Raw genomic sequence first — 24,073 nt, 5'->3', positions numbered from 1 at the left:
CAAAAGGAAAGCCAAACAGTGCATTTGTGGTAATGCAAGTATATTTTATACTGCACTGGTACAATGATTCCACCAATTGAAATTATTAGTCTCTTCAGTATGTCATGCAAGGTTAATGGAGAAACTGTTGAAATTAAAGGCATTCTAGATTATGCATGCTGATTTTTGCATCCAGTTACTTTACTGGAGTCTTTTATTCTAATAGTTTTTAAAGACTCTCTAAGGTATATTATGTAAATAATAATACCATTTGTAAATGGTGACAGTTTTGTCTCCTATTTTCTAAGTGTGTTTGTCTTGTTTTACGTACCTTATTATATTGGCTAAGTCCTTCACAGTGAGTATTCTAGTATTACATAGCGAGTCATTCCCAAACTTAGTAGTTGAAAACAACAATTAATTATCCTCAGATTCTTACAGTTCTGTGGAATGTCTTTAAGCTTAGCTTGGTTGTTTTCCCTTGGGGCCTTTCAAGTAGTTGTAATCAGATGGCAGCTGTGGCTGGAGTCATCTGAAGATTCAACTAGGTTGGACATATGGATGCTTCTTCACTGACATGTTTGGTGCCTCAGCTGGGATGGCTAGAACAGTGGAGACTGGCCAACCATCTCTATCTCCAAATACTTCTCTACATGGCCAGCTTCCTCACATATGGCATTCTCAGGGTAGTTGGATTTCTTGCATGGAGTCTGGTTTGCCCCAGAGTGAGTGTTTAGAGAGAGGAAGTAGAAGTTAAGGGCTGTCCCTAAAACTAGCACAAGGTCGCTCCTGCCATATTCTATTTGTCGAAGCAGTCACAGAGCCTGCCCAGATTCAAGGAGTAGAGAAATAGATTCTGCCTCTTGGTGAGGAAATATTAAGTCCACACTGCAGAAGACCATCTAGGACGGGAGATATTATTGTGGTCATATATGGAAAATTCAGTTTGCCACAGAGGGCATCCTTGATATTGTGACATTTCACCATTCATTATGATATAAGTTGAAGTTTTCTGATAGATTCCTTTTATCAAACAAGAAAGTTTCTATGCCTAGTATAACTAAGGATTTTTCTCAGGAACAAGTTTAGTGTTTCTCCTTTGTTCTATTAATGTAGTGAATTACACAGACTTGATGTTAAATGATGTTAAACCATCTGTATAATCCTGTGGTAAATTTCACTTGCATATGATGTATTTATTAATACAGCACTGGCTTAGATTTGCTAATATTTTGTATTTTGCAGTTTTTTATAAGTGAGGCAGACATGTAGTTTTATTTTTGTGTGTGCTGTTCAGGTTCAAATCAAAACTCGTAAGGGTTACACTAGCCTAAAATGAATTGAGAATCTCTCTATATTTTCTCATGATTTAAGACAATTTATGTAATTTAGATTTAGGTGGTAGCTCTCACCTATAAAACGATCAGGGCCTGCAGTCCCTCTACCCCCACAAGGTATTACCCTTTGGTTACCTTTCTGATTTCTTTGTGGTTATTAATCTACTCAGGTTTTTAATCTCTTGTTGAGAAAACTTGGTAATTAACAGTTTTCTAGAAAATCATTTACTTTTTCTGTTCTTTTTAGTTTATTGGCATAAAGTCATGTATAGTATTACTTTTAAGTTTTAAGACCTTGTCCATATCCTAGTTTGTACTCTTTCTTGTTTCTAATTCTGCAGTACTTTTTATGTACTTCCTCAAGTATGTTTACTGTACAATGAATATATTTTAAATTAAACTTGCATTTTAGCACACGGATGGTATTATGAAAAAATCTGGGAATGATTTAGCCTACTCTTATGCCAGCTGTGGTTCTTCTTGCCTGAAGTGAGTTTTTGAAATGTAAATTGGAAATTCAAAGCGTTGATTATCGTTTTATAACTTTTGCTTCATCAGTGCTGTTTGTTATTTTTTGAGGACACATCTTGGTTAGACCTGACACACTCATTATCACATGCTTTCACATCACCTACTGTCTCCTCAGTTTCATAAGTAACAGTAGTGTTCTGTCTTATTTGATGCCATTACCATGATACTGTGTATTCTTCTCAACTATGTGCATGGTCTAGACAGAGGAATGTAGAAGCAGGCTTTAGGGTAGACTTCTGGTCTTTCGGGAAACTGTCATATTTAGTAAACCCATCAACAAGTATTTTGAGTGATTCCCATGTGTCCAAGATTGCTGTAGGTGCTATGAAGATACAAAAGATTTCTCAGGCATTCAAAGTCCACAGCAATTTGGCTCTGATCAACCTTCCCAGACTCAATGACATTCTCTCATGTGCCCTTTGCTTTAGCACACTACCTACTTCCTATTTTGAACATGCAAGGCACTCTGCTCCCTTAATGACTTTGAAAAGCTATTCCCAATACCCTAAATGACTATTCTCTTGCATACAGTTGTCAGAATCCTACCCTTCCTTCAAATTGAAGCTTAAATCCCTTCCCCTTAATGAGCCTTTCCCAAGAACAAGTTATCTCAGACTGATGTGTCCATTTTGAAAGGGTAAGTAGATTTGTAGATCCAGATAATAACTATGGTAAGGTCTTTGGCAAGCTATGATTGAAAGCTTGGGGAGCAAGATAAGAAGGACAAGCTAGATGATAGTAAAGATAGGAAGATTTATAACTGCTTAATAACTTACCAACCTAGAGGGAAATTTCTAATGGCATGGCATAGGGCTCTGTTTTTTTATCTAGTCTTGTTCAACATGTTCATTCATTCAGTTATTTACTCGCCATATGTTTATTGAGTACTGCATGTTGGAAACTGCAATATGCTGGGGATATAATGGCAAACAAGGGAGACATAGTTCTTCCCTTTACGATATTACAGTCTAAGCATTAGAACAAAGGTATAGAAACTTATGTAAAGCTTAAAAACTTAGAAAGCTAACGCAATGATAGTGTGGAGCTTGTAGAGATGGTGATTACTTTGTATAACAGAATCAGTATATAAGATGATCTCTGGGGACTGGAAAGGTCGAATATATATTCAGCCCATCTTCAATTTCAAGTTGGAATTTAACTGGGATAAATTAAGTTCCCAAACCAATTGTATAAGAAGAGGAAGGCTTGACATATGGACACAGCCTGAGTGAAAAAAAGACGCAGAACCTTTAGTCAGTAGTCAAGTCAGTGTTAATAATCAGTGGAATGTGACTCTCAGAAAAAAATCAGGCTCTGTTGACAGACATGTAGTATCTAGAATGAGAAGTAATAGATCTTCCCAGCAGACCCATCTAAATCGCTATGTTCCTTTATAAAAATCACTCTGTAAGAGGGATTTCGACAATCAGAAATTTGTACTCTAATATTAATGTGATTTGCAAACTTTAAAAAAATGTTCTCAAGGCAGTTTTCCAGGAATTTTTCTATGCTTGATACACTTACAAGAAAACATGAGTAAATTTATCAGTCAACAAGTATTTCATAGAATCTGAGGAAAACAGAATCAGAAGAAATCTTAAAATAGTCATCTGTTGTTTATCATCTACTGTGCTTTGAAGGTCTAAGAGGAAGGGTGAGATAGGCCCCTCTCCTGAGGGATGGAAGGGAAGCTGTGTACTGAAGGTCTGTACCAGAACTGTGGAGAAGCTCAAGAGCACAAACACTAATAAGATATAGCTCTAGGTTTTCAAGGAGTATGGAATCCATTGCTGGAGAGAGGCAGTAAACAGATGATCAGAGCATGATGTGAACTCTACATAGAGCCGTCCTCCCAGGGTTATTGAGGAGGACCACAACTCAGATAAGGGGTAGCCTTATCAAATATTATCTATTTCTGGACTTCTACTTGAATTCTTCCTCTTCCAAAAAGGAATTTCTGGGTCGTTTTGTACTGGAAAGTACCCTAGTCTTTTCACACTGCAGCCCAAATAGTCTTAAATTTAAAACATATATTCGGTCAGGTCTCCCACTTTAAACTTTATCCCATTACCTTGGGAATAAAACTCCTTAGCCTGATATACTGAGTCTTCATAATCTGACCTCTGTCTACCTTTACACCCTCATCTCTTGCCATCCTCTCACGTATGAGAGGATGCTCCAGCCTTGCTGGAGCCTTGTGCTCCTGTGCTCCAGCCTTGCTAAAGGCTTGCAGTTCTTGAAAATGTTATGCAGTCTTTTTTCTCTGTTTTTGTATTTGCTTCTCCTTTTGTCTGAAATATCCTTCTTCGTTTTTACCTAGTTAATTCTACTCTTACTTTTAATATCAATTTAGTTTTTACTTCTTCCTAGAAGACTTTACTTCCACTTGATACTACCTCTAAAACAGATGTCCCTCCTTTATGCTCAGCTATTACCCTATATGTACCGCTATCATAGTATTACACTATTATAATTTTTTTTTTAGAATTTCACTTATTTATTTATTTATTTATTTATTTATTTATTTATTTATTTATTTTTGGCTGTGTTGGGTCTTCGTTTCTGTGCGAGGGCTTTTCTCTAGTTGCGGCAAGTGGGGGACACTCTTCATCGCGATGCGCGGGCCTCTCACTGTCGCGGCCTCTCTTGTTGTGGAGCACAGGCTCCAGACGCGCAGGCTCAGTAGTTGTGGCACACGGGCTTAGTTGCTTCGCGGCATGTGGGATCCTCCCAGACCAGGGCTTGAACCCGTGTCCCCTGCATTGGCAGGCAGACTCTCAACCACTGCACCACCAGGGAAGCCCCTATTATAATTTTTTGCACACCCATTTCTCCACAATGTTTGTGCATTTATGAATATAAGATGTAGATCTCTGATCTCTGTATTTCCATTACCTAACACAGGGCATGGGCTCACATTTAGGCACTTAAGTGTTTGTTGCATGAATATGTAAATAAATTGTCTGTTTCTGGAGAGATAGACTGTCTCCAATGACTTTTCTCTCAACACCAGGCTCAGTATTAGCAACATGGAAAGTGCTCAGTGTGAAGGTAGGATGAATGAATAAATTAAAATGTGTGTTGATTATTATCAGATAAAGGATTAGACTAAAGATTTATGAAGTGCAGATATTATCTTGACTAATGTGATAATGTGCTCTGTAAATGAAATAATGAAGAGATGATATTTGATCTGGCCTTGAAAGCAAGGTAGTCAAGATTTGGATTGGAAGAGAGTATTAGTTTTCTATCGATGGATAATAAATTACCATAAATTTAGTGGCTTAAGACAGTACTCATGTATTATTTTGTGGTTTCTTTAGGTCAGAAGTTTGGAGCACTGTGGTGATTCATGACTATTGTGATGTCTAGATTTATTTGACTAGAATTCTAAAAAAATATATTGAAAATTGTATTTAGTGTGGAAAAAATTATAGGTCATAGCCTTTTCAGTCACCAGAAAATCCTTTTATCATTGATGGAAGGTATTATAAACATGACTAAAAGTACATATATGTTAACTACCTTTATTTTATTTATTTTTTAAAGTAATTTAATATTTTATTTATTTATTTATTTTTGGCTGGGTTGGGTCTTTGTTGCTGTGTGCAGATTTTCTCTAGCTGCAGCGAGCGAGGGCTACTGTTCGTTGCGGTGCACGGGCTTCTCGTTGCGGTGGCTTCTCTTGTTGCGGAGCACGGGCTCTAGGTGCACGGGCTTCAGTAGTTGTGGCACGTGGGCTCAGTATTTGTGGCTTGCGGGCTGTAGAGCACAGGCTCAGTAGTTGTGGCACAGGGGCTTAGTTACTCCTCGGCATGTGGGATCTTTCCGGACTAGGGCTCAAACCCGTGTTCCCTGCATTGGCAGGCGGGTTCTTAACCACTGCGCCACCAGGGAAGTCCTGTTAACTACCTTTAGATGTATTACCTAATGAAAGGCATTGTATGGGTAATCAAACACTAGCTATTAACACTAGCTATTATCTAGAGCCTAGAGTAAAACATTTCATGTCTATCAATCAGAGATGAAGAAAGGTAAAGTGGTTAGGCCTAGCTATATTATACAACACTAGTCTTTTAAATTATAAGTTTGTAGATTGTGATATTTCTATAGTTGTCTCTAAGGGAATTTAATCGCAGACATGTATTAGAGACTTTGTAATTGCAATGTAAAGAGAACTTGTTTACTATCTCTCTTAGCCTGTGAGAAGAGAAACCTGGAGTACTGGACTGTGTTGCTGGTAGGACAAAGTCTTTAGTTTTTATATTCTGTTTCCCAGTCTAGAAAGATTGTTGACTTGTTGCAACAGGCATAGTGATGTAGGTGATATCAGACTATGGACACAGCTCTATAAGGCAGGCATTCTGGAGACCGGGCAGATAAGCTACAATTAGTACTGACCAAATGATGAACAGGGTTACCTGTGGTACTGAGTAGAGATTGGAATTGAGAAGAGCAAGAGTTGAAGCTTAGAAATCAGTTAGGAGGCTACTGGTTAGATAGAAGATGATGGTGGCAGTAGTTATAGAGAGAGGTGAAAAGATTTGAAACAGTTTTAATCAAGTCCTTGTTGCTAAATCTGTAGATACTGTCTAGGCCTCAGGTTACTTGATTTTATGACAGTGATTATTACTTCCTTGAGACATTCTGTTCCTTTGACTGCTGTAACACCAACTCTCCCAGCTGTCCTTCTACTTCTCTGGAATTATGGGTCAGAATTTTTTGCAGCTTTTATTTCTTTATTTCTAATCCGTTAAAAATTGATTTTCCTCAGAATTCTGTTCTAGGCTCTGTTCTCTCTCATTCTCACAGTCTTCCAGAATGATGTCATTACTTTCATAGCATTAATAACCATCTGTGTGCTAATGATTGCCATATTTTTATCTCCGGCCAAGATCTGTCTCCTAAGCTCCAGATCCTTGTATTCAACCCATACTCAACACCTCCTCTCGGATGTTGCACAGGCGCCTCAAACTGAAAGCAGAACTTTCTTCTCAAACTGCTCATCCCTGTTCACCCTTTCAATAAATGACATCACCATTTTCCTGGTTCCCCAAGCCATACATCAGTGATCATTTTTTTCTTTTTCTTTTGCAGTACAATTTATACAACATAAAATTAAGAGAATTTAAATGTATAGTCTGATGAGTTTTGACAGATATACACACCCACATTGTCATCATTCCATGAAGATACAGAATATTTTTCTCTCTCCAGAAAGTTCCCTCATACCGCTTTGCCAGTCATTCTTACACCCTTGTCCCCACCCCTGGCTGAGTCAAACACTTTTCTTATTGCTTCCTCATTTATTAGCTTTTCCTGTTCTTGAACTTCTTATAAATGGAACCATACGGTATACTCTTTTGTTCAGCATACTTTTGAAATTTATCCATATTGTAGTATAGATCAGTAGTTTGTTCCTTTTTATTGCTGTGAGTGGTTTTTCTATGAATATACCACAATTTGCTTATGCATTGTCTTGTTGATGGACATTTGAGTTGTTTACCCTGTGCTATAGAGTAGGTCCTTGTTGTTGTTTTTGTATATAGAGTGTGCATCTGTTAATCCCAAATTCCAAATTTATCCCCTCCTCTTTAGTAACCATAAGTGTGTTTTCTATGTCTTCAAGTCTGTTTCTGTTTTTGTAAATAAGTTCATTTGTATCTTTTTTTTTTAGATTCCACATATAAGTGGTATCATATGCTATTTGTCTTTCTCTGTCTGATTTACTTCACTTAGTATGATAATCTCTAGGTCCATAGCATTATTCATTCTTTTTTATGTCTGAGAAATTTTCCATTGTATTTATTGTATTTATGTACCACATCTTCTTAATTAAATTAAATTAAATTAATTAATTTATTTATTTTGGCTTGCATTGGCTCTTCGTTGCTGCACACGGGCTTTCCCTAGTTGCGGCGAGCGGGGGCTACTCTTCGTTGCAGTGCGCTGGCTTCTCACTGCAGTGGTTTCTCTTGTCGCGGAGCCCAGGCTTTAGGCACATGGACTTCAGTAGTTGTGGCACGTGGGCTCAGTAGTTGTGGCTCACGGGCTCTAGAGCGCAGGCTCAGTAGTTGCTCCGTGGCATGTGGGATCTTCCCAGGCCAGGGATTGAATCTGTGTCCCCTGCATTGGCAGGCGGATTCTCAACCACTGTGCCACCAGGGAAGTCCCAAACACATCTTCTTAATCCATTCATCTGTCCTAGGTTGCTTCTATGTCTTGGCTATTGTAAGTAGTGCTTCTAAGAATACTGGGGTGCATGTATCTTTTCAAATTTGAATTTTCTCTGGGTATATGCCCAGGAGTGGGATTGGTGGAGCATATGGCAACTCTATTTTTAGTTTTTTAAGGAACCTCTGTACCATTCTCCATAGTGGCTGCACCAATTTACATTCCCACCAACAGTGTAGGAGGGTTCCCTCCACACCATCTCCAGGAGGTGTTTACACTTTTTGACTGTTATAAATAAAGTTGCTAAGAATATCTTTCCAAAAGACTTTTGTGAGGGGTTGGAGGAGGAGGATTTGGATGAAGGTGGTCAAAAGGTACAAACTTTCAGTTAGAAAGATAAATAAATACTAGGGATGTGATGTACAACATGATTAATATAATGAACACCACTGTATTATTATATATGGAAGTTGTTAAGAGAGTAAATCCTAAGAGTTCTCATCACAAGGAAAAAATTTTTTTTCTTATTCTTTTATTTTGTATCTATATGAGATGATGGCTGTTCACCTAACAGTGCTGTATGCCAATTATATTTCAATAAAACTGGAAGAAAAAAAAGTCTCTTGTGGTCACATGCTTTCATTTCTCTTATACCTAAGAGTGGAGCTTCCTGCTCATATGATAGGTGTATATTTAATTTATTAGAAATTACCAGTTTCCAGAGTAGTTATACAATTTTAGAATCCCGCCAACAGTGTTTGAAAGTTCCAGTTGCTCTACTCCTTGACATCACTTCGTATTGTTTTGTAAATTCTAGCCATTATAGTAGGTTTGTACTGGTATATCATTTTGATTTTAATTTTTAATTTTTTGATGACTAATGATATTGAGCAGCATTTTATGTGCTTATCAACCATTCTTGTATCTTCTTTTGTGAAGTGTTTGTTCAAATATTTTGCCCTTTTTTATTTATTGGGTTGTTTGGTTTTTATTGTTAAGTTGTAGGAATTCTTTATATACATTAGAAATACAAGTCCTTTGTCAGATATATATATATATATATATATATATATATAAATATTTTGTCTCACTCTCTGACTTGATTTTTCATTTTCTCCATAATGTCTTTTGATGAGAGTTTTAAATTTTGATAAAGTATGCTATATCAGGTTTTTATTTTATGGATAGTACTTTTTGTGTCCTATTTAGGAAATCTTTACCTAACCCAAGGTCATGAATATACTTTCCTACATGTTATTTTAGAGGCTTAATAGTTTTAGCTTTTACATTTAAGTCTTCGATCATTTCAAATTAATTTTTATGTATGATGTGAGGTAGAGTTTAAGGTTCATTTTTTTCCCATATTGATATCTAGTTTATTTTAGTGTCATTTGTTGACAAAGCTTTTCTTTCCCTAATCAAAATATAAATTGATTGAATAGGTCTATGTCTATATTCTGATTTCTGTTTCATCAATCTATTTGTTTAGCTTTATGCAACTACTACTGCTTTACAAACTAGCTTTATGATAAGTCATAAAATCTGGTAGTGTAAGCCTTCCAGCTTTGTTCTTTAACATTTTCTTGGCTATTCTAGGACTTTCATATTTCCATATCAATTTTCGAGTCAGCTTGTCAATTAAAAAAAAAAGACTGCTAGGCTTTTGATTGGGATTAATTGACTCTAGATGAACTTAGGGGGAGACTTGACTTCTTAACCTCCAATCCATGAAATAGTACATGACTCCATTTGTTTAGGTTGTTTTTAAATTTGTCTCAGCAGTGTTTTCTAGTTTTCAGTGCACAGGTCTTTCACCTCTTTCACATCTAGTTATTTAATGATACTATATAAAAATACCAATTGATTTTTGTGAATTAACCTGGAATCTTGCAATGTTGCTAAGTTTATTATTAGTTTGATTATAGATTAAAACATTTTTTTTCTATGTACACAATCATATAGCATCTGTGAGTAGACATTTTTGCTTCTTCCTTTCCTGTATTTATGACTTTTTAAAATTGCCTTATTACAATGGCTTGGATCTTGAGTACAGTGTTGAATAGAGTAGTGAAAGTAAACATCTTTTCTTATTCCTGATCTTAAGTATTACCTGCAGATTTTTAGTATAAACCCTTTATCAGATTGAGGAACCTCTCCTTTTTCCTTAGGTTGTTGAGAGATTTTTGTTTTAAATCATTAACAGGTATTGAATTTTATCAAATGCTTTTTTGGGGCATCTTTTGAGATAATGATATGTTTTTTCTCTTTCATTCTGTCACAACTGATTTTCAAATGTTAAATCAACCTTGTACTCCTCAGATAAATCCACTTCATCAAGATGTGTTATCTTTTTCATATATTGCTAGATTTGATTTGCTAATTTTATTAATGATTTTTGTATTGTCTGTAATTTGCTTTTCTTGTGATGTTTTGGTATCAAGGTTATTCTGGCCTCTTAAAACAAATTGAAAAGTGTTCCTTCTTCTTTGAAAGGTTTTTGTTAAGACTAGTATTTCACCAGTGAAGCAATCTGAATGTAGTTTTCTATGTGAGAAGGTTTTTAATTATAAATTTAGCTTCTCTAACTGATAACAACTATTCAGATTTTCTATTTCATTTGTTTGGTTTGGAAACTTGTGGTTTTTAAGCAACTTAACTATTTCATCTAAGTTGTTAAATTTATTGGCATATTGTTCATAATTTCCCTTAATTCCCTTTAAATGTCCATAGGATCTGTGGTGATGTCTTCTCTTGCGTTCTTGATGTTGGTAATTTTCAGGCATCATTTTTTATATCTCCTCTCTAACTTTTCACATCTACATCATCCTTTCTGTTCCTATTTTAATTTAAAACAATGCCTACACTTTTGCTAGGACTGTTAAATTAACCTCATACTAGCCTTCCTGTTTACAGTCTTGTTTCTCTGTATCCCAGTCACCTAATTACAGGAAGAAAGTGCAAATGTCATTAAATCTTTCTTGGCTTAAAACTTTTTAATGGTTTCCTAATACCTTCAGAATAAAAATCTAAGCTCCTTCATATGGAATACAAAATCATTAATGATAAGGTATCTATTTCTCTCAATAGAATCCTATATATTCTTTTCCCTTTTAATCTCTCCCTGCAAGCCATAGGGAGCTATACTTCACTGACTTTCTAGGTGCTCTAATTTGTCATTCATCATCTTAAAATTGAATGCAACATTCAGATGTGATATGATCAATACTAAGTAGGCAAAAATTGTTTCCTAACTTCTCCTTTACTGAGATTATTGTTAATATCTGATAGGTATGGTCTCAATATTCATTTGACATAATACTTTTTGTTCAATGTATCTTTACATTCACAGCAATATCTAGCTGCAAAGCATTATTTTTAACCCACTTTCAATTTTACTGTTATCTCAAAACATATTGATATAATATGCATGTATTTGCTATAACCAGAATACCTATCAGATAGCTAGTTGATCCCTATCCTCCCCACACCAGTGATGATGAGTTTTATTTCAGCTTGAGGGTGTTAGTGTTGGTATTGACTAATCACCCAGATGACTGGATGATTTATATTTCTTTATAGTACCATTTCATAGTTTGCAAAATCAAGAAACATTCCTCTGAAACTGGCTAGCTGGTTTGGAGGTAAGGCAGTTGTTTCTTTTCTTGTCAGTCCTTCACCTCTTCACCCCCAGGGGAATTAGGATGTCCCATGTTATGTTTAAAAGCCTAAACACTTCAAACTTTTATTCTCCTGTTGAGCTTGAAAGGGGGACGTTATTAGCTCTGTCTTGATGTAGCAGGGTCTCTGAAAGTCTATTTGGATAACACTGAAGATTGGAGGAAATGTGACTCTGTCTGTGTGTTTTAAGCCCCTAAGGTAAGATCAGAAAGCGTCTGGGGCAGTGAGAGCCAAATGGTTGAAGTCATACATTAATTATGGTCATGAATCATTTTTATTTTTAAAGTCTTTACCATTTGACAAGGTTGTTTGCATAGTACTCTAGTGAGTTTTAGGCAGCATTTTCCCTCCTTTTAAAGTAACAGGCTTATTTTGTTGATTTCTACTTTGGGTTGATAATGCCTATCAAATTAGAATTCTGATAACATTTTTAGTAGAAATTGCTTGTTTCTTGCCAGAGTGAACGGTCTTTAATTTATGTGATTTTTGTTTGGAATATATTTTGAAGTTATAGATATAGAAAACTAGTACGTTAGTCTTTTAGTCTTTCACTGATATCAGTAAAAATAATCAAAATCTTGGCACTGACTTTTATATGCAGGCATTAGTCGACCTTCAGTCAGCAATATATTTTGAGTGCCTTTGTGCCACATTCTCTGCTAAGTACTGGGAATGTAAATGAAAAAAATGAGTGTTTTTTTTTCTTTTTTCCCGGAAACCTAGTAAAGAAATAGGTAAGGAAATAGGCAGTTGCTGTAAAATGTGGTTCTATAATCTTTGCTAGTGTTGTTGTATACATGATGCTGTGGATCTCCATAGGAAGAAGTGCCTCTACCTGTCTGGAACAGTCGGGAAGGCCTTTGAAGAAGAAGGTATGCTTGAGCTGCCTGTTAGTGGGTTTGGGAGTATACTTATCTGTTAAGAGAGAGTGAAGCTTGTAGGCAGATAGAACAGCTCACTCAAAGGTACAGAAGGAAGAAATGGCATGATGTGTTTGGGGAGAGTTGTTAGTAGTTCAGCACTGCTGGAGTTGCGCGTGCAAGGTAAGAATATCAGAAACGAGGTGGGGACCACATCACAAAGGGCCTCTCCTTGCTTTTAAATTTCTTTAGCGTCACCTTTGTAGGCGAGTATTGCCGTCAAGAGAGTGTGTACGCATTCACACCCAGAGCAAGAGGCAATAGGATGGAGGATAATCTCCTCTATTGGATTCCTTTGGAGTCCTGAGGAAGTTGCAGAAGAACTGATCTCATAAGTAATCTCATAAGATTTGCCCTTTTTAGATGACCTAAGAAATCCTCAGTAACTATCAGGCAACTTCTGAAAGTGCAGAATATGTCATGAATATTTTTAGCGCAAGGTGTCGTAATAATAATGTTGGCAGAGGTGTTGATGCCATCAACTCCCTGATAAAATTAACCTTCTCCTATGTAGGATAACTTTCAGTTTAGGACAGTTGACCAGTTTTAAAAATCGGAAGTAAAATTTACAAACCGTGAAATACTTAGATTTCAAGTTTAAATTCTGTGTATCCTCCTGTGCGCCTCACCCCAATCAAGACATGGAACATTTCCATCACCTCAGGTAGTTCCTTAGTTCGCCTTGCTCTCTACCCGTCAGTCCTGCCTCACCCAGGCAGCTAGCGACTCTTGATTTCTGTCACCATAGATTGCTTTTACCTGTTCTTGAACTTTGTTTAAATGGAATCATATAGTATGTACTTTTTCGTTCCTGGCTTTTTTCACTCAGCATAATGTTTTTTTGAGATTCATTCATATTGTTGTGTATTTCAGTGTTGTTTTCCTTTTTATTGCTGAGTAGAATTTCACTGTATGAGTATACCACAATTTGCTTATTAATTCTCCTGTTTGATGGACGTTTGGATTGTTTTCTTTGAACGTTCTTATACATATCTTCTTGTGGACGTGTTTTTGTATTTCTTGAGTAAATGGTAAGGAGTAGAAATACTGGGTCATAGGTTAGATGTATGTATAACTTTACAAGAAACAGTTTTCCAAAGTGACGATACTATTTTATACTTCTGTCACCGATGCATGCAAGTTTCAGTTGCTGCACATCCTTGCTAGCATCAGGTGTTGTCATTTTAATTTTAGTTATTTTGACAAGTGTGAAATGCTATCTCATACGATTTTAATTTTCATTACCATGATGACTAAGATTTTGAGCACCTTTTCCTATGCTTATTGACCTTTCTTATATCTTCTTTTGTGAAGTGTTTCACTCTTTTGCCCATTTTTAATTGGGTTGTCTCTTTGTTACTGGTTTGTAAGAGTTCTTTATATACTCCAGGCACAGTACTTTGTCGAATTAATGTTTTACAAATATTTTCTCCCAGTCCATGGACTGCTTTTATATTTTCTTAACAACATCTTTAGATGAAAAGACATTTTTTATTTCGGCAGTGCCTTATTTATCCATTTTTAATTTTAAGGTTAGTGCTTTCTGTGTCTTCTCTAAGAAATCTTTGCCTACCCCAAGGTTGCAAGAGATTCTGTGTTTTCCTCTACAGATTTTATGACTCTAGCTTTTATGTTTACTATGATCTCCTTGAATTAGTTTTTTTTGTGCTGTGAGGTAGGGAATGAGATTCATTCCCTACCTCACAGCAACTGTGTTTATCCACTGTTCCAGCACCATTTGTTTAAAAAACTTTCCTTTTTCCATTAATTTGCCTAGGTTCCTTTGTCCAAAATAAGTTGGCCATATATGTGTAGGTCTGTTTCTATACTCTTTATTCTGTTCCATTGATCTGTTGTTTGATCCTTATGCCAGTACCAGATTGTTTTGATTACGTAGCTTTATAAAAAAGGAAGTCTTGAAATCTGGCAGATTTAAAGATTGGTTTATCTCTTCTAGATTCTTTGTTTTTCTATATAATTTATAGTATCAGCTTCTTAATTTCTACAAAAAGAAGCACACATACACACAAAAACAAAGCCTGTTGGAATTGGGATTGTGACTGTGAAATTATTGACCCATATATAGAAATATAACTGAGTGTTTGTTGATCTTGTATCCTGTGACATTATTAGTTCTAGTAGTTGTTTTGTGGATTCCTAATGATTTTCTACATGAAAATCATGTTACCTGTGAATAAAGACAATTTGACCATTTTTAATATGTACATGTATACAAAATATATAAGCTATACTTGAAGACAAAGAGACAAAGAAAAACACAAACCCATAATTAAAGCAAAAAAGAAAAATAGTTAATTTTTTCAATGCTCCTTGTTTCAAAGGGGCTGTTGCTTTAATTCAGTCTTCTTAACTTGGGATTATTGTTAATTTTTTTTCTTTATGGATACCCAACAAGTAATAGCCTTCATAGCAGTGGGTTTTTTGGGTGACTTTAGTAATGTAGTTAATTTCTCTGGGCCTCAGTTTCCCATCTGTAAAATGATATAGTTCAATCAGATTATTTTCTAAGGTCTCTTTCAGATTCCTGTGAGTTCTTCATTTTAGCTCTCAATATATCACAGACAGTCAGATGGGTACAGAAAGGGTGTTTTTAGAACATATCGTGACTCTTGTTATTTCCCTGTTGTAAATATGCTAGAGAATTGTGAAATCATCAGTTGAGTTCATTATTAATTCTCTTTATCCTGGAAACTTTGTCCTCATTTTGTTCCATTTATGCCTGTGGCTCTGTGTTGAGTTTATAGTTAACTCACTTAAATTTTTCTACAACTTTTATTTCTAGGCTTCATAGAGCCCAGTGTGCAATTAAACAGACTCAGGTAACTGTTCAGAAAATTGGAAAGGAAATTGAAGAAAAACTAAGACTCACATCTACAAGCAATGAGCTGGTAGGTTTTTATATATTAACCTATCTAAATTCCTTGACTTTAAATATTGTGATCACCGTATTCTTCTTGTATTTATTTCCCTCTTTTTTCCCCCAAAAAACTTCAGGTAGTTTTTTCTTTCTTTTTATTTTTTCCTCTTAATGTTTCACTGAGACTTCTGTTGGCATTTAAATGTTATAAACAAACTTTCCCATCTGCTAATAGTGTAACATACAAAGTGCCTGCCTTTTTATGCTGGTTGAAACTTTAGATTACATACAATTACTTAGAAGATAATCAAAAGATATTTTGTTAATATCTTATAAATGTGAACTCTAGACATGAACTGTATAGTGAATGAAAAATAGCTGCCAGAAGAAAAAAAATAATAAACTGTAGATACTAATCTGCTTTTAAAAGATGAATATAAAATTATTTGGATTGAATTTAATAGGTTAGTTTATGGACAGTATTCTGTTTTGGGAAAGATTCTTTTAATGAGGTATTTCCAAAGAAATAGAAATTCCAATCCAAATGGACAGATTTAAGATTTTAGTATAATTTTGGGGTTGCTTTATACTCTTCCTAGTGGGGAAAAAAATATTAATCTTGGAATGAAGATTCTATCTTTTTAAGCAGAATAGTGGGTATAACCAATAAATGGAAGTTTTCTCAAAATGAAGTCACAGTGCTAATGATAGCTTTTGATGAAATTTGTGCTATAGATAATGATACTTAAAACTCAAATCCTCAAATTAAGTCCGAAGTGAAAAATTTTAAGTATTTGTTTGCACAAACTCGATACCATAGATAGGCAGTATCTTCCAGCTGTCATTCACAACACTATCAACTTGGCAAAAGGTCTTTATGTCCCCAAACAAAAGTTCCATTATCTATAAGATTTGTCTGAGATAATAATTCAATGGATGAACTATAGAAAGCAACATTGCAATTAACCTATACAGACTTCTCTCTCGTGGAATTTGAAATTAACGGATGATAAAGTATTTAATCTATATAAAACTGCTGACTTTGACCTATAAATGGCAGTGTCATATAGTTCAGTCTAATATGTAAAATGGCTAGTGCTGTACCTGGCACATAGCAGGCATACAAAATACGGTAGCTGCAATAACTATGGTAGTGACACTTTTTATTCATACGACTTTTCACACCTATGGAAAATCTTCCACTTTGGAGAAGCTATTAAACCACCTCCTTTTGTAACTTAGGTCCAATAAAGGACCAAACTCCAGGCCACAGACACATTGGAGGAGGAGAAAAAATAGCTAATTTTAATCCTTTCTGTAGTGTACAAAAATACCACATTTTTAGAGCCTTTGGGGAGAAACTGCTAGGTTTTTTCTTATTTTCCTCTCTCAAGGCTGGGAAATTACTTATTTCATTAAGTGACAGCATATGCTTTGTCTCAGTATGGAAAAATGTATGTTTAATCCTATTTTTCTAAAATATAAGTGGTGACACGCAGAGCAAGGTGATAGAATGTATGAGTTTAAAGAGGTCAGGTTCAGAGGTTCACTGTGTGTTTTTATGTGGCCTAGTCAACATATAAGAAAATCACTGGATTTTTGAACTGAAAGTGAACCTAGAAATCTAGTTTCCTTATAACCTCACTTAAAACCACACTCCCCTCAGTACCTTCTGTCCCCTTCCCTGTTTTGTTTTTCTCCATAGTATTTATTACCCTTTAACATGCTATATACTTCATATATGTTTTTTTTTTTTTTTTACTACCAGTTAATTTTTCTAAAACATAGTTTCATCAGATCCTCCCTTTCCTAAAGAGCACATACTGCCTTCCTGCTGTCATTTTTATTCCCTTCACTCACTCTTTTTTTTTTTTTTTAATTTTTATTTATTTATGGCTGTGTTGGGTCTTCGTTTCTGTGCGAGGGCTTTCTCTAGTTGCGGCAAGCGGGGGCCACTCTTCATCGCGGTGCACGGGCCTCTCACTGTCGCGGCCTCTCCTGTTGCGGAGCACAGGCTCCAGACGCGCAGGCTCAGTAATTATGGCTCACGGGCCCAGTTGCTCCGTGGCATGTGGGATCTTCCCAGACCAGGGCTCGAACCCGTGTCCCCTGCACTCGCAGGCAGACTCTCAACCACTGCACCACCAGGGAAGCCCCCATATATGTATTTTATTTGTCTGTCTCTCTAAACTCTGTGAGGAGAGGGATTTTTGTCTATTTTTTTTTTTTTTTCCTCACGGCTGTATTTCCCAGTGTCTAGAAAGTGTTTGACACACAGTAGGAGCTCAATAAATATTTGATGAATTTAAGGATGAATCTAGTGTAATCTCTTTTTAAAAGATCAGGAAAATGAGTCCTAAAGAAAGTAAGCAACTTTCCCATGATCATTCAAATAGAGACAGAAATTTTGGTTTCCTTGTCTCCTTTCAGAGAGTAATACCAGGTACTTGTTTGTTATCTACTGTAAGGTTTACCTGTAGGAAATTAGAAGCCCTTAACGATTATAGTTTTTTCTTCATTCCCTTTCCAAATTGGCCCAAGGTCATTATACTTCAACCCAAGCATTTTCAATATATAAGAATTAATTTTAGTCTAAGTGTAAATACAGTCAGAAGGCATATTTGATGTGTAAAGAAATCAGATTACCTTCTAAGATCAAATGTAATTAACTGTATAGAAGAAATTGGGTTCATACTTGATGACTTTTGAAACTTTGACATCTTCTCGTCAATGTCCAACATAATTTTTTGGCATTTAATTATGTTTTTTAGGAAATTTCTGCTGTTGTCATTTTGAGTTTTTGCTTAAATGTTTTGGATTTTGTCAAATTGCCTTTCCTTGTATCTGTTGAGATAATTTTATGGTTTTTTCTTGTATTATGATAGTGAAGTACATTGATTGATTTTTGAATGTTCATCCAACTTAGGATTTCTAGGGAAAGCCCCTCTTGTTCATGATGAATTATTCTTTTTATGTATGTTTCTAGATTCAATGTGCTAAAATTTTGTAAAGGATTTTTGCATCTATATTAAGGTGGAATATTGATCTGAAGTTTTGTTTTCTTGTCATCTTGTTGTTTGGTTTTGTTGGTGTAATGTTGGTCACAACTAGTGAATTGGGAAGTGTTTCCTCTGTTTTCTGGAAGAGTAAGTGTAGAATTGAAATTATTTCTTAAAGGTTGGTAGAATTTACCGGTGAAGCCATCTGGGCCTTTGTGGAGTCTTCTTTGTGGGCTTTGAGTTAGGAATTCAATTCTTTAATAGTTGAGGTGTTACTGAAGTTAGCTACTTCTTGAGTAGGCTTTGGTTGCTTGTGCCTTTCAGGGATTTGTGCATTTCATTTAAGAGGTGGTCTTTTTAATTTTAGCTATTGGGTATATAGTGCTTTCTTATTTTGGTTTATAATTGTATTTCTATAATGATAATTTTTCATATCTTTATTGGTTATCTTTTAGGAGGTGTAATTTTAAATATTTTTGCCCATTAGGAAAAGAAAAACTCTATTTAGATTTACAGAAAACTTGTAAAGATAGTTCAGAAAGGTTCCATACACCTTTCATCCAGTTTCCCTTAATGTTAACTTCTTGTATAGCCATGTTACATTTCACATGGTACATACAACTTGGTATATCATCAAACCAAGAAATTAACATTGATACATTACTATTAACTGTAGATTTTATTCAGGTTTCACCAGTGTTTCCACTATGTCATTTTTATTTTACTACTGTTTTAGATTTATAGAATTATTACAAAGATAGTACAGAGAGTTTACCCTGTAAACCCCACAACCCAGTTTCTCCCATTATTAACATCTTACCTTAGTATGGTACATTTGTCATAATTATTGAACCTGTATTGATAAGTCATCATTAACTAAAGTCCATGCTTTATTCAGATTTCCTTAATTTTTACCTAATGTCCCTTTTCTGTTCCAGGATCTCATCCAGGAAACCATACTGCTTTTAGTAGCTAAGCTTCCTTAGACTTTTCTTGGTTGTGAAAATTCCTCAGACTTTGATTTTTTTGATGACTTTGACAGTTTTAAGGATTACTAGGTCAGCTGTTTTATATAATATCCCTTGATTGGGGTTTGTCTGATGTTTTGTTGTGATTAGACTGGATTCTAATGTCTTTTTTTGTTCCAGTATCCAGTCTAGGACACCACACTGGTTTTAGTCATCATGACTTCCTAGGCTTCTCTGATCTTTGACAGTTTTTCATTCTTTCCTATTTTTAAATCACCATGACTAATCACTGTTGATAGTAACCTTGATCACTAGGTTAAGGTGATGTCTCCCAGGTTTATGCACTCTAGAGTTCCCTTTCCCTGCTCAATTTTTCGAAAGCCAGATTCTAAGCCCAGCCTCCACTCCAGAGGAGGGGACTGAAGCTCCACCTCCTGGAGGGGAGTCTGTCTACACACATTATTTGGGTACTTTGTGAGGAAGATTTGTCCCTTCTTCCACACATTTATTTATTCAGTTGTTTAATTATCAGTATGGATTTGTATCTATTTATTTTATACTTTAGGTTACAATCTGATACGATGTTCTTTATTTCCTTGCTTCAACTGTGGCATTGAGAGCTCTTTCAGGATGGATTCTGTGTCCTTTTGACATGCCCTCATCTATTTTTTGTTCGTTTGTTTTTTAAAGCAAGTTCTTAATTTCTGGCACTATGTGATCTGGACTCATCAGGTATTTTCCCTGTCTCAGCCCTAGAATCAGCCATTTCTCCTAGGAATCCTGTTTCTTTCATTGAATAATGGAATTTAGAAACAAGATCTGGGCACTGGGTGTGCTTGTTGCTTCTGAGTTGTAAGTGCTTCTAAGCCCTCTCAGTGGACAGAGCTGGTATATACAGGTATCTGTCTTGCTATGTATTAAACTTAACATACATTTATTTATCTATTTTTTGCTGCATTGGCTCTTTGTTGCTGCGCGCGGGCTTGCTCTGGTTGCGGCGAGCGGGGGCTACTCTTCGTTGTGGTGTGTGGGCTTCTCATTGCGGTGGCTTCTCGTTTCGGAGCACAGACTCTAGGCATGCGGGCTCAGTAGTTGCAGCGTGTGGGCTCAGTAGTTGTGGCTCGCGGGCTCTAGAGTGCAGGCTCAGTAGTTGTGGCACACGGGCTTAGCTGCTCCACGGCATGTGGGATCTTCCTGGACCAGGACTCGAACCCGTGTCCCCTGCATTGACAGGCAGATTCTTAACCACTGCGCCACCAGGGAAGTCCCTTCCCTCATTTTTAAATGAGACTTTTGTCTTCTTATGCTGTGGTTAAAGACTGTGTGGGCATGCACGTGTGTGTGTGTGTGTGCGTGCACGTGCACGCTCACGCATTTCTGGATACAAGTCCTTTTTCTGATATGTGTGTTGGCAGTATTTTCTTCTAGTCTGTGTCTTGTCTTTTTGTGTTCTTAATGATGCTTTCTAAAGAGCAAAAGTTTCAAAGTTTGATGAAATCCAATGTATTTTTTAAATTTATTTTATGGTTAGGGCTTTTTGTGTTCTTTCTAAGAAATCTATGCCTAACCCAAAGTCACATAAATTTTCTTTTGTGTTTTGTTCTAGAAATTTTATAGTTTTGGACTTTACATTTAGACCTATGATCCATCTCCAGTTTTTTTATAAGTTAAGTGAGGTAACAGACTCCCTTATTATTATAGCTTTGTTGTCTTAAAACCAGATGGGGTAAGTTCTCCAGCTTTGTTCTTTTTAAAAATTCCTGTGGGTTTCTAGGTTCTTTGTATTTACAAGTGAATTTCAGAATAAATTTATCAGTTTCTACCAAAAAAAAAAAAAAACCCTGCTGGAATTTTGATTAGGATTTATAGATCAATTTGTGGAGAATTGCAATCTTAACCATATCGAGTTCTCCAATCCATGAACATGGCATATCTCTCTCTTTTTTTTTAATAAATTTATTTATTTTTATTTATTTATTTTTGGCTGCGTTAGGTCTTTGTTGCTGCACATGGGCTTTCTCTAGCTGCAGAGAGCCCACTCTTCATTGTGGTGCGTGGGCTTCTCATTGCGGTGGCTTCTCCCGTTGGGGAGCATGGACTCTAGGCACGCGGGCTCAGTAGTTGTGGCACGTGGGCTCAGTAGTTGTGGCTCATGGACTTAGCTGCTCCGCGACATGTGGGATCCTCCCGGATCAGGGCTCGCACCCGTGCCCCCTGCATTGGCAGGCAGATTCTTAACCACTGCACCACCACGGAAGTCCCGGCATATGTCTCTTTTATTTTGATTTTTTCTTTAATTCTCTCAATAATATTTCATAGCTTTCACTGTAGAGATTCTGGGCATCTTTTGTTAGTGTTATTCCTAAGTATTTTATGAGAGGTTTTTTTGTTTTGGGCATTATTGCAAATGGGATTGTTTTTGAAATTTTGTTTCTCATTTGTTTCCTGCAAGTATATAAGAATACAGTTCATTTTAATTTAGTAATCTTGCATCTTGCAATCTTGTTATATTAACTTTTAAATTCTAGTAGTTATTTTGTAGATTTCTTGGGATTTTCTATACAAACAATCGTACCTGCAAACTTGGACTGCTTTATGCGCTTTAATTTTTCTGCCTTATTTCAGTAGCTAGGGCATACAGTACAATGTTGAATGAAAGTGATAAACATGGAAATCCTTTACTTGTTCCTGATCATAAGGGGAAATCATTCATCCTTTCTCTATTAAATATAATGTTAGCAATGCCTTTTATTGGCTTTAGGAAGTTCCCTCTTATTCCCAGTTTCTGAATTTTTATCATGAATGGATGTTGAATTTTGTCAAATGCTTTTTCTGCATTTATTGAAATAAATGATCATGGCATTTTCTTCTTGATTCTGTTACTACGGTGAACTACATTGATTTAATTTCAAGTGTTTAATTAACATTGCATTTATGGAATAAACTAATGGCTACAATATAGAGTACAATCTTTTTTATACCTTGCTAGATATGATCTGGTAATAATTTAAGAGTTTTTGTGCCTATATTTATTAGGGATATTGGGAAGCTGTGTTTTAAATTACTTTGTTAGATTGGTATTAGGATTATGGTAGCCTGGTAAAATTAGTTGGGCAGTGTTCCTTTTGCCTACTCCACCTTGACTAGAAGCGGAAGCCTCCTGGATTTTTAACATTTTCAAATAGTCTGCCGAGATTTCATGTCTTTTTATTCATTATGAGAATATTTAACTTTTTTTCACTTAGCATATTTGTAATAGTGACTTTCTTTGATAATTTTAACATCTGGGTCATCTCAGGGTTGGCATATGCTGATTGTCTTTTCCCTAGAGAGTGAATCACATTTTCCTGGTTCTTCGTATATTGGGTAATATTGCATAGTACCCTGGACATTGTGAGTGTAATTTTGTGGAACCTCTGGATTTTGTTGCTTTGTTCCAAAGAATATTGATGTTTTAATTCTAGCAGGTAGTTAACTTGGTTAGGCTCAAACTGTCATGCCTGCCATGGACATTGCCTCAGATTTCAGGTTAGTACTCTCATCCTTAGGCACAGCTGCTCTCTGTTTGCCTCATGCAGGTATGATTTAGGATTCGGAAACTCAGATTGAATTTAAAAAGAATTTGGGGTGCCCCATTCTCTGGCTTCCTCCATTCTGGTGGCCTTGATTGCCTAATCTCTTTTCCCTGGTTCCTCCTGCCAGAAAGATAGTTGTCTTTGTGCTGGTGTTTAACCATAGACACCCTCTGGGCAAAGTCACAGAAAAGGGGAAGTTCACTCCTTGTGTTGGTTGTTTGCACCAGGTTCTGAGTTTACCCCAAAATCTGCCTGCCATTGATTAATTTTTAGAACCCTCATGTAGTAGCTTTTTGTATTTTATCTAGAGTCTATAGCTGTTATTTATGGAAGGACCAGTTTGATAGGTACTTATTCTCTTACATCAAATGCAGAACTCCTGTATGTTTTATTATTACATATATTTTTGCTTTATCTCTCTAGCTGGACCTGGGTTCTAGGCCTGATATTGCCACTGAGTCTGTGAAATTAATGGATTGGATTGAATATTTTCTAAGGAAAATTTTGCCCTTTCTTAGTGGCTGAGCAGGTATAGGTACAATAGAAACAATCTGTAAATGACGTTTTAAAGCAAATTTGTTAACTTACAGGACAACTGCCATAGTTCTAAAACTTTTTTTCAGATTGTTAATTATTTCCATTTTTTGATGGGAAAACTAGTATAGATGAATAATGCCCTAAACCACTCAAGACCCCTTTATACTCTAAATATTGTAAAGATCTCAAGGAATTTAGGGTATATCTATTGATAATGCCTAGGTTAATAAAAGACAGATGAATCCTCACATTTACTTCTGCAATCAATCTGTTGTGATATCACAGATCTTATAGACTGGAAAACTCCACTATACAGTTATGAGAAAATGAGAGTGAAAAAGGGAGATAGCAGCTTAGTATTATTATGAAAATATTTTTGATCTCACAGACTGAAATGGTGTTAGGAATCCTCATGGTTTCCTGAACCATGCTTTGATAGCTTTTGCCTAAAAAGCCTTTTTGGCTCCAGCGTAATCTACAAGAAGAAAATTGTTTAA

General features: G+C 35.9%; 1 protein-coding gene across 1 annotated transcript in view; it reads left to right on the top strand.

Moving 5' to 3' along the window:
• UVRAG (UV radiation resistance associated) overlaps positions 1-24,073 on the top strand; it is a 364,001-nt gene that overhangs the window by 169,000 nt on the left and 170,928 nt on the right. The window contains 1 exon segment of the mRNA XM_059930781.1: positions 15,423-15,528. Coding sequence (XP_059786764.1) covers positions 15,423-15,528 — 106 coding nt within the window.

The sequence above is a fragment of the Balaenoptera ricei genome, chromosome 8, assembly GCF_028023285.1.
Source record: "Balaenoptera ricei isolate mBalRic1 chromosome 8, mBalRic1.hap2, whole genome shotgun sequence".
NCBI classification, from domain to species: Eukaryota; Metazoa; Chordata; class Mammalia; order Artiodactyla; family Balaenopteridae; genus Balaenoptera; species Balaenoptera ricei.
The sequence above is the reverse complement of the archived record's forward strand: the minus strand, read 5'-3'. Positions and strand labels throughout refer to the sequence as shown.